The sequence below is a fragment of the Penicillium roqueforti genome (genome assembly GCF_015533775.1).
Source record: "Penicillium roqueforti strain LCP96 04111 chromosome Unknown scaffold_10, whole genome shotgun sequence".
Classification (NCBI taxonomy): domain Eukaryota; kingdom Fungi; phylum Ascomycota; class Eurotiomycetes; order Eurotiales; family Aspergillaceae; genus Penicillium; species Penicillium roqueforti.
In genome coordinates, this window is record NW_024067574.1 from 690973 (window position 1) to 702020 (window position 11048).

The 11048-nt window shown below is 47.4% G+C and overlaps 4 protein-coding genes across 4 annotated transcripts; 3 read left to right on the forward strand and 1 right to left on the reverse strand.

Moving 5' to 3' along the window:
- Positions 1–497: 497 nt before the first annotated feature.
- On the forward strand, positions 498–1342 carry LCP9604111_4893 (type 1 glutamine amidotransferase domain-containing protein; the record flags this gene model as incomplete). Its single annotated transcript, XM_039072642.1, has 3 exons — positions 498–575; positions 659–896; positions 951–1342. The coding sequence occupies 3 exons, from the start codon at positions 498–500 to the stop codon at positions 1340–1342; spliced, it is 708 nt and encodes a 235-aa protein (XP_038929383.1).
- A 325-nt stretch (positions 1343–1667) lies between these two features.
- On the forward strand, positions 1668–2711 carry LCP9604111_4894 (uncharacterized protein; the record flags this gene model as incomplete). Its single annotated transcript, XM_039072643.1, has 3 exons — positions 1668–1717; positions 1768–2026; positions 2085–2711. The coding sequence occupies 3 exons, from the start codon at positions 1668–1670 to the stop codon at positions 2709–2711; spliced, it is 936 nt and encodes a 311-aa protein (XP_038929384.1).
- Positions 2712–3178: 467 nt separating this feature from the next.
- Positions 3179–5068, reverse strand: LCP9604111_4895 (GMC family oxidoreductase; the record flags this gene model as incomplete). Its single annotated transcript, XM_039072644.1, has 3 exons — positions 3179–3259; positions 3315–3478; positions 3532–5068. 3 exons carry the CDS (start codon positions 5066–5068, stop codon positions 3179–3181), a joined length of 1782 nt encoding a protein of 593 aa, XP_038929385.1.
- A 701-nt stretch (positions 5069–5769) lies between these two features.
- On the forward strand, positions 5770–8665 carry LCP9604111_4896 (catalase; the record flags this gene model as incomplete). The annotated part of the gene is made up of 9 exons (XM_039072645.1): positions 5770–5797; positions 5848–5977; positions 6036–6270; positions 6321–6413; positions 6463–6882; positions 6932–7016; positions 7081–7545; positions 8539–8557; positions 8623–8665. 9 exons carry the CDS (start codon positions 5770–5772, stop codon positions 8663–8665), a joined length of 1518 nt encoding a protein of 505 aa, XP_038929386.1.
- Positions 8666–11048: the final 2383 nt, after the last annotated feature.

Consider the following 11048-nt stretch of genomic DNA (forward strand, 5'->3'; position numbering starts at 1 on the left):
TGCCACATCCATGGACTCGGCCATCTTGGCAAATACCGACTAGGATGAGCCGGGATGCACCAAGATCGCCGCGCTCCGATAGATAGTCAAGTCCTGCGACCATGTCCTCGTCTTTTATGTTGGGATTTTCAGTCGTCAAGTTCGATATCTATAAACCCCCTCCAATTGTTTGCATGGCAACTATGACGCATTAGATTAAATGAACATTCCAATCATATCAACGTTGCGATCTCCATTTTAGTACTCCTTACATTATCGCCGATAAAAGCGGGTCAGGCTGGACCCTTAACGCCGATGAACCAATCAAAGAAGAATTGAACTGTGGGGATTATGCAACAATCGATCTCCGCTGGCTACCGGATTTGGCAATGTGCGATGTACATCATACAGTGAAGCTGGGCGCAGATGGAGGGGCAAGACTTATATAAACTCAAAGCTGTCCGCTCGCTCACAGAATTTAATCTCCCACTACCTGACTTCCAATCAAACAAGCAAAAATGACACCCAAGGTCCTCGTTGTCCTCACCTCCTATGGCAAGTTCGCCGCCACAGGAGGTTCAACCGGCTGGTTTCTGGTATGCACCTCTGACTGCGGCTGCAATTGAGAAACAGCCATTCCGTTTTAGATGTTCACAAATGCTGACGATGTTTTCCAAAGGCCGAATTCGCCCACCCTTATGAGGTCCTCCGCAACAAGGTCTCCGTAACCGTCGCTTCGCCTAAGGGTGGAGAAGCCCCATTGGACCCCGCCTCCGTGAAGATGGCTGAGTCGGATGACGTGTCACTGGCTTTCTTTAAGGAGGAGAAAGCCCTGTGGACGAACACGCATAAGTTGTCGGATATACTCCCGCGCGCCAGCGAGTTCGATGCTATCTTTTATGTTGGTGGTCATGGACGTATGTTTAGCTCCTACATCTAATCAAAATATATGTTCTAACAAAATGAAACAGCCATGTTCGACCTAACCGAAGACCCAGACTCCTTGGCCTTAATCCAAACCCTCGCGGCCGCCAACAAGCCCGTTGCAGCGGTCTGCCACGGACCCTGCGTGCTGCTAAAAGCCACTGCGCCATCAGGCGTGCCTCTCCTCTCTGGCGTGACGGTGACCGGACTCACGAATGCAGAGGAAGACGCCACAGGCCTGTCCTCGGTTATGCCGTTTATGCTGGAGACGGAGCTGGGCCGTGTCACCGGCGGCAACTATGTCAAGGCCGCCGAGATGTGGGGCGAGAGTGTTGTTACTTCTAAGGCCGCTGGAACAGGGTCGATTATTATTACTGGACAGAACCCTGCTTCGGCGCCAGGCGTTGCGAAGGAGATATTGAAGGCCTTGGGGTTGTAAAGGAAATTTATTCAAATGTCGGTGTTACCGGAGACCCCAACGAATATGCAGAATAGGAATAACCATCTCACTTGTTCTGGATCATATGTATTCAACACGTCATGCATGTCTCATGATTTAAATTGGGTTTACAGATTCCGTAGGTAGAACAAATTAAATCTGATTTGACGTTTGATTCTTTTCATCTTTAAACCACACCTGGACACTCGATAACAGGTGTGTATAGGAGCTCATTCAGTATTCATTCCAATCTTAATCATTACTCTTGTAACCTTGTTCGACATGTCGATGGTTTCCAGGGTCCCTTTTCAGCTCTCAGGCCGGTATGCCGAGCGAAACCGATGAGAAGTTCTCAACGGCCCAGGCGACTCACGTGTAACTGGAATTCAAATCATCCAAGATGAAGGTCTAGTTAACAAATGGAGTGACAAGGTTGTTTTGGTCACTGGCGTTTCATCTGGAATTGGTGTTGAAACTGTGCGCGTCTTGGCATCTACCGGGGCGACTATCTTTGGCACAGCCCGGAATCTTGACAAGGCGAAGGAAGCCTTGAATGATGTACTCGATACTGGGCATTTGAAGCTTCTTTTCATGGATCAGACAGACCTTTCGAGTGTTCGGGCGTGTGCTGCGGAGTTTCGCAAAGAGAGCCCCAAGCTTAATATTCTTATCAACAATGCCGGGGTAAGCTAGTCGAAACAAATTTCTCAAAGATCGTCCGCCCACTATTTGATCGTTATAGGTGATGAATACCCCAGAAAGTCGTACTAAAGATGGCTTCGAACTGCAATTTGGAACAAATCACCTATCACATTTCCTACTCTTCTATCTACTGAAAGATATCCTACTGGAAACCTCAACGCCTACATTCCATTCTCGTGTTATTAATGTTTCCTCGTCGGGCCACTGTTATAGCCCTATCCATTTGGACAATGTTAACTTTGAAGGAAATTATAATGGATGGATTGCTTACGGAGCGAGCAAGACGGCTAATATATATATGGCTACCCAAATCGAGCGTTTGTATGGGACGCAAGGTCTTCATGGCTATAGCTTACATCCTGGGGCCTTCGTGAGCCCCAACCTCCAGAAATACTCACAGGAAGAAATGAAAGCAGCGATGCAGGACAAGCGCGCCCTCGCGTATTTGACTAGTATCGAGCAGGGCTGCGCAACGACTATTTATGGCTCTGTCTCGAGTGAACTGGAAGGGAAAGGCGGATTGTACTTGGAAGGAGCATCTATTGCAGTTCATCCGGCTCCCTCAGGCGCGGATGGACTAGAATATGGATACAGCAGTTGGGGGTTTGATGAGTCAAAGGAAAGGGAGTTGTGGAAGTTCAGCAAATCTTGGGTAGGAGTAGAGTAAATGTTAAGGATTATCAACATCACCATATATATAATCAAGTGGATGTTTTAGTTCCAGAGCTATTTGCTTATTGCTAGTATTCAATTAATTGACACGATAAATCGATAGAAAAAGGCAAGAAAACATTGTATAACTCAACAAGTTAATGATCATACAGTGAAGAAAAAGAAGACATTTTGTTACGAGCCAATTCGATTCAGAAGAAAAGAGTGCAATTCAAACCAAATTCTAAGTACAAAGAAGAAAGAAAAAGGAGAAACTATTTGAGTGCGCGTTCTTCCCTTCTCATACCCTTGCGTTTGTTCTCGCTTAATCTCGTTTGTCAATTTGGGAAGGTGTGAGGGCGAGGTCGTTCCTGCCTCGTCTGGCAAGTACGATCCAAAGTACGATCCTTCCCAGATTGTCACAGATATAATACATTCGCGCACATGGTACATCAAACGCTGCCTGAGGAAATCCGAGGAAGATCAGAGTTTGCTGGAGACAAGGTAGGGAATGTTCTTGGCCTCGTATAGATCTTTGTGCTCAGACTTGATGATATCCGCGCCCTAGATTATATTACGCATTAGTCTTACCCTGGGAGCTGGCGGATCTGTGACTAACCTTCTCGCCAATCATGTAGACCGAGTTTTGAATACGGCAATCAGGGATCACGGGGATGATAGAAGCATCGGCAATTCTGAGGTTTCGGACTCCGTGGACTCGCAGTTTGGAGTCGACAACACCCTGGTGGATGCTCTTCGAGAGACGTGCGGTACCGCATGGATCTGTAAAGTAAATCATTAGACTTGTTTCGGGACATTGGAAGGGGTGATCTCACGGAATCCTGTCTGGCTGCGATCCAGAACAGCCCGGTTCATATCATCATCGGAATCAAGGGGCATCTTCCAGGGGTATTCTGAAATAACAATGTCCTTGAATCCAGCTCCCGTGGTCAAAAGATCATATGTCCAGCGCACACCCTCCCGCATGGCCAGAATGTCTAAGTCATTGCCGAAGAAGTTGAGGTTGATATTCGGCTGTACCTGTGCGTTCGAGCTGTTTAGGGTGACTTCACCTTCAGAAAGGGGCCGCAGCAGATCAACAATGACAGTCATGTGATTTCCCTTGTCAGGCATAGGGTAATGCCACTGGAATGCGCTGCTGAACAAGCCGACGAAGTCCAGCTCGAAGTGAGGTTGTCCTGCTGGCCCGAAAGGATCCAATCCCCCGTTGGCAGCCTTAGCCTCGAGATAGGCAGGGTACTTTTCCAGGCGTTCGTCAATTCGGGGGAATCCGACAAGTTCCAGGAATCCGGAGCTTGCAGGACCAGTCTTGTCCTTCTGATAAGTGGACAGCGCCTTGTCATTGAGAGGACCAGGCCTGAGGATATGGTTATCTAAGCTGTATCCATCCTTGGTTTCAAGAACGAAAGGTACGATGGGATGGTCAAGAAGATGCTGGCCGACGTGAGGGGATTCCACAATGGGGGCGATTCCGTGTTTTGCCAGTTCCGCTGCTGGGCCAACTCCGCTAAGCATGAGAAGCTTAGGAGTCTCAAAGACACCTTGAGAGAGAATGACTTCTCGGCGGGCGTAGACGCTGATCTCGTGACCAGAAGCTTCACTTATCACAGTGACACCGGAGCAGATGCGTGTGGTAGGGTCGATGAGCAGCTTCTTCGAGTTAACGCCATAGAGGATTGTCACGTTAGGCTTATTCTTCAGATAAAGGAAGCTACCCTGGCGTTCACCCTGGTGGATGGTATCAACACAATGGGTTAGACCTTTCATCTCGCCGGAGTAGATATCCTCGCTCAGGGGCTGGCCCTTAGAAACCCAGGCCTCAGTGAGCGCATCACGGAACGGCTTCATCTCCGGCACCAAGTCGGCATGGGAGATTTGCAAAGGGCCTCCGGTTCCAATCTTACTCAGTTCGGCCGGATACAGCTTCTCGTCGTCATGGTAGGTGGCACATTTGCGGAGGTACTCCACACAGGAATCCCAATTCCAGTCATGGCCACCGAAGGCCTCCCAGTCGTCAAAGGTAGGCTTCGAGCCCGGAATCCAGGTGAAGTAGTTGGCAGTTGAACTACCACCAAGAGCCTTTCCGCGAGTGTTGGGTTTTTCAACACGCTCATAATCATCGCGCTTGATCATAGTTGTCTTGTACGCCCAGTCGTACTTGCTTCCGCGAAGGGTGAAAGCTTTCGAAGGGGTCGTGATTTGCTCGATCTGATCAGGGTTGGGGATGCCGGCTTCAACGACCAGAATGCGGACGCTGGGGTTCTCAGCAAGGCGACCAGCAATTGCATTGCCAGCAGTACCACCGCCGACAACAATGAAGTCGTACTCAGAGCCGTTGGAAACAAAAGCCATGGTTTGGGATTTAATAAGACTTGTGTGTGTGCGTGTGTGTGCGTGTGTGTTCATAGCAAAAACTAACGAGACATCGCGTGGATCTTATATTCCACTCTTCGCATGTCTCCAAATAGACCATCTTGCCGCTCTTGCCGGATAGTAAGAGATGTGGGAAATGGAGCAACATGTTTTACCACTAGGGCCAAAGTCCTGGGTATCCATTTGGGGGATAGAGGGGCCATCTTACTGACAAGAGAGGCCCTTGAACCTTGACTTGGTAGGGCTGACAGAAAGGGTAAATTTGAGTTGGAGGTGTTCTAGAAGGGACTTAGCTCCGAAAGTGACGTTTTCGACCCCTCATGAGGGGAAAACCCCTTCTCCGCACGAGCTTTGTCAGATTTCCAGCCAATCAGAGATTCGGCATATGTCGCCAGGAACGGCAATAACTCGGCCGGGTGTCGGTAAACCGCCTGTTGCAAAGCATCTCCACTATATTGTAAGCTTTCCAAACCCACTTGTTCAAAATATTTGGTTTTGTCTCAATCCCCTCACGTTAATATGGAATGATCAAATGATTTGGAGTGTCCCTCATGGGGGGTGCTGTCAAGGTCTTGACTCACGTTTAAGATCCAGCCCAATAAAAGCCAGGCCGTTTCCTAGAATATAGAGTATTCACAACTTATCATATCAATTGAATATCCCTTGTACAACCAATCCCAATGCCGAACCATTTTACCTTGGCCGAAGGTATAGTACCAAATATCTCAAGTCAACGTTCCCATCCTGACACCAGACAGGTCAACCGGTTGCGGATCCATCCGTCAGCACTACGTTGCCTACCTTTGGGGGTGGTGGCCTCACAACATTGGGTGACACGCTTCTCATTGAAACACTTTCGCATTTCAACCGCGAACGTATACCCGAAAGGTCTGATATCATTCAACATAATGCTTGGAAGGAAAAGATATCCTAACTCTATAAACAGAGTCGTTCATGCTAAAGCTGCGGGTGCATGGGGAGAATTTGAGGTCACAAACAATATCTCCTCCCTCACGTCGGCCAAGTTCCTCAATGGTGTTGGAAAGAAAACCCCTGTTCTATTCCGTCTAAGCAATACTGGCGGTGACAGGGGCAGTGCGGACACTGTTCGCGATGTGCGAGGCTTTGCTGTCAAATTCTTCACGGAGGAAGGTAATCATGATATTGTAGGGAACCACATTGTAAGTGTTCACCCTAAGTTCTTACTTTTCATGTTCTAATGTCTCCGAAGCCGGTATTCTTTGTTCGCGATCCTATAAGATTTCCTTCTCTCAACAGGAGCCATAAGAGACATCCTGCCACCAATAGGCCAGATTGGCCCATGGTGAGTGCTAATCAAAGTTACTGAGTTGCGGATGAAGCTAATCTTTTAGTTCTGGGATTTCCACTCAAACCAACCGGAAAGTGTCCATGCTCTGATGCACCTTTTTGGCACTCGGGGTATTCCTGATTCCATCCGTCGAGTGACAGGTTTCGGTGTACATACCTTCAAGATGGTGTCAGCTGATGGTGGCTTCCGCTACTGCAAGTTCCACTTCCGACCAACTCAGAATATCACACACTTTTCTGGCCAGGAAGCTACTCGCATGGCTGGTGCAAACGCCGACTTCCACAATCAGGATTTGTGGGATGCTATTGCTCGGGGGGACTTACCGGTCTGGAAACTTTACGTCCAGGTCATGGAGCCCGAGCAGGCTGAAACCTACGGCCGTGCTCTGTTTGATATCACCAAAGTTTGGCCCCACAAGGAATTCCCCTTGATCGAAGTTGGTCAAATGACTCTTAACAGAAATGTGGGTAACCCATTACCTTAGACACGAAGCAAGTGCTAACAAGCCCCAGCCCGAGAATTATTTTGCCGAGATCGAGCAAGCCGCATTTTCGCCTTCTAACATGGTGCCTGGGATTGCAATGACACCCGATCCTAGTAAGTTCACACTGATGTGGTCGCCAGAGGGGGATAAACCACTAACCATTCTTATCTATAATAGTGTTGCAGGCACGTATGTTCGCTTACCCCGACGCTCAACGATACCGTCTGGGGGTGAACTACACACAGCTTCCTCCAAACCGTGCAATATGCCCTGTATATGCGCCATTCGAGCGCGACGGCACAGGAACTATAACCCGGAACTATGGCGGTGACCCGAACTATGTACGGAGCTCACTAGGCGCTGGTATTCCTAGCCAGGTTGTTTCCAACGTACGACACACTGAGCGCATCGCGCATAACGCTGTCCTCGGCCAGAATGAGATTCTAGTTGATGATGAGGATTTCATTCAGCCCCGAGAGCTGTGGAATAGGGTCTTTGATGAGCCCGAGAGAAGGGAGTGGGTGTCAAATGTGTCTGAGACTTTGGAAGAAGTGCCTGATCAGCTTAAGGATGCTGTCATTGCCATGTTCAGCAAGGTGGATCCTCGTATTGGCCAATTGTTAAACGATAAGGCCAAGAACAGTGCGCGTCTTTAGCTCTTTGGTTACTTTTGACACTAGATGCAATGAAACACGTTTTCTATACTCATACGACTCTTTCTTACTGTCCATTACACGCAGGATCAGTAATAAACAACTCATTGATGTGCAAGTGGTATCACATGGTGCTTGCCCTAGGTGCAATAAGGTGTTAGAGAAGAGAACACCATGGGGTGACTACTAGAAGAAGAAAAGAACATTGAAGGTGCCTGCGTGCTATCTCTACCTCAGGAGTGGTTTTACGGATGGATAAAATGTCCGCTTAGTCATCCTGCGCTACTGTTCACCGATTACCACGTGATCACGGGTCCTACCTCCACACTGTTGTGTCCCTCCGAGGTCCATTGTTTGTGGCCACCCGCACATTATAGGCCTTTCATTTTTTTGTTCTTGGCACATCTCGCATCCCGTCCCTGAAGAGGCTAGACACCACTTATTTGAATCAGGATGTCGAATACTACATCTCCAGCCTCCCTAAATGCTGCTTCCCAGGGTCATACTGTTGCCGTTAGTCTACTTCTAGGGGCGGGAGCACAACCAGATTTATGTCATCCTAGTGGTGAAAGGAAAGGCAGTCCACTGAATTGCGCTACCCGAAACGCTACCGATATTTTGCTTCCTAAATCTCTGCTCGATTTTGGCGCAGATGTGAATGCCAGTGGAAATGATGGCAAGACCTTATTCATGCGGCAAGAATTGACAATGCTGGTTTTGCTATGCTATTATTGGAATATGGTGCCAACATCAACTCGGTATCAGCCGACGGATCAACTCCTTTGACCACCGCAATTATCTACAACAGTCATAATGTTCTACGATTGTTCCTTGATCGATGGCATGAGTATTCGATCTGCCCCCGTATGAAGGGCCCCAACCTTCTCCAGGTCGCGGCACTATATGCTGATCCTGCTACGCTGCCTTGAGCATAGATGCGGAATACGAGAAAGATAAACAATGTGCCTGTGAGAGCCCATAGTACACCCTAATATCAAGAGGTCAGTTAGGTATACTAAAGCAATATTGCCATTCCGTTGAATACCCACTAAAAAGACTGCCTCAGGAACTCTGCTGTGCTGGTCATCAAACTCTGCCATTATGACTAAAGGTTCAGTATGAAGTTCTGGATAGATCTGTCAAACAGTAATATGACAAGACGTGAGAAATATATCAACCATGGAACTATATCGCCAAGAGATCAGATATATCATTCTTTGTTGATCTCTCGCTAGTGCTGATTTGGTCATCCTGGACATAATTTTCGACCAGCTCAGTTCTATTGGTGCGGGTAAGAAAAAGCATCGGTTAAGTCCTTTGAGAATATCAAGTCAGATACCTTGCGCCATGTGAATTCTACTTGAAATGAGAGTGCCGGGACTTCAATATTAACGCCACTGTCGTTAATACTATACACTCTGGCGAACAACCATGGTCGTGCAGCTTGAATGTGATATCGAAAGACTCAAAATCCGATGATAGCTTTATGAGTGAGTAGTTCGTTCCGCTGGAACAATTATCAATATGGTTCACATAGGACGGATATAGTGTATCTTGGCCCCCGCTTGATCTGTTCAAGTATGGTGCAGCCATTCATCCCATCTAGGAAGCAGCCCACTTCGTATGAGTGCAGTGGCTTAATCAAAACGGACATGGTCGGAAAGGCATACTCACGATGATTGCACAACTAACCGAAAGGTCAAGGGTGTCAAAGAAGTGACATCCCTACTGAGTCTCTCGATATCTCCGGGAGACCAAGAACGCAAATTCCCATCGAGCTCGGACCCCGACGAAATGATCTTCGTCATTGATAAAATTCGAATACTTTGGGAAGCCAAATTACTCCATGTCCACGAGCGTTGTGATCGCCCACTCTTTCGGGTAATGGCGCCTCAATTTCGACTTGCTTATCGCCGTTGTTAAGTAGCGTACATCGGCTTCATGGCAGGCTCCGAATCGGTTTCTGTAAGATTTTGCAGTGCGATATTACCAGAAGACCACTCGGAGTTTGCTTCCGGGGGGAGCGTGATCAAAAATAGCAGTAAATAAAAATACCGATTGATCTCAGCAGCGATTTGTACGATTTCGCGTAATTCCGTAATTGCCACGGGTATAGGATACTGAATAAATATCGCTAGTCGGATCTAAAGGACCTAGGTTGATACTAGATTAGATGTGATCCGGCTATCACACCATGGGTTGCTTCGATCAGAATCTCAAAGGATACCATCAAACACCAATTTTGCACACTTATTCGGTATTAATACAGAAGGTGCTCGGGTCAAAATAGAAAGAGTTCCAAGCAACATGAAGGTATAGGCATGGGCAGCTTTGACCCGAACGCGCAGTCTTAGATCCGCATTGAGTGCGCCACAACGGAAGTGCAGCAAACCCAATGTGACAAAGAAATTATAATGCAATCCCGAGTCCTAGATCTCCATGACATGTTCTTCGTCCTCTGATCGCCCTTTCCCCTGTATTGTGGGGATGTGGACGTTAATCTCATCGCGAGGTGAGTTTTTCTTCGAGCAAAAGGAGAGGAGAAGAAGGAGGAATTCTCTACTAGCAAACAAGATCTAGCTACGGAGTAAATAGCTAGGTGAAGCCCTACAATCTAGGCATCAGCATGTGATTGGTACGTGACTGTCATAATAGTTCTCGATGTCTTAGTCCTAGTTGATATAATATTCAAAAATACCTGTAGATTAGATCCCTATAACTGGTTAAAAATATATATAAACTGGGGGATTTGACGATTCTTAATGTCGTCTCGAGTGATCAGCCGAAGTGGTAGAGTTAGGGTTGTCAAGGGACTGTCTGGCTCATCTTTTTGTCTCTCTTAAAATGGAGTGAGCTGGTAAACTTGAAGAAATCCTGAGCCCCGGTTGCTAAAGACGCTGAAAGAGAAAGCGGTGACGATATCCGTGGAGATCTAGAAGGTGGAGACCCATGGAATGTAAGTGGGCCGCCCCACTTAAGCTTGGACCTTCCGTGGTCGTGATAGCCGGATATATCAGGCACCATTTTCACTTCATATTTACATGATTCAGGTTGTTCTCGTTCTTCTTCTTCTTTCTCTCTCTCTTCTCTGCATTTATTAGATCGTAATTCCAAGATTTTCAATGCACACCGACAGAGCAATATATTGTCCCGAAGGCTCAAAAAATACTAGACCGCCTGAACACGCAGCTGCCATCCTCAGTCTACCTACCACGGCACCCTCTGCTCAGGACAAATATGCACTCATGCAAGAGTGTAAAGACACGAGATCAAGCCACGGGCGAACACTTTAAGTATCAGCATATAGTAGGCTGCAAGCCAAACTGTGCAAGATATCAGAGATTCGACTTGTGGAAGCTTCGGACTACGAAGGTGTATAGCGGCCAACAGTCGGATGCCTGATTTTAATGGTTTTATCGCCTAATTGGGACTAGCTCTTACCAGTTTTAGACCGCCTTTGACACCGCTCAATACCATCTTTTGTAAGTACAC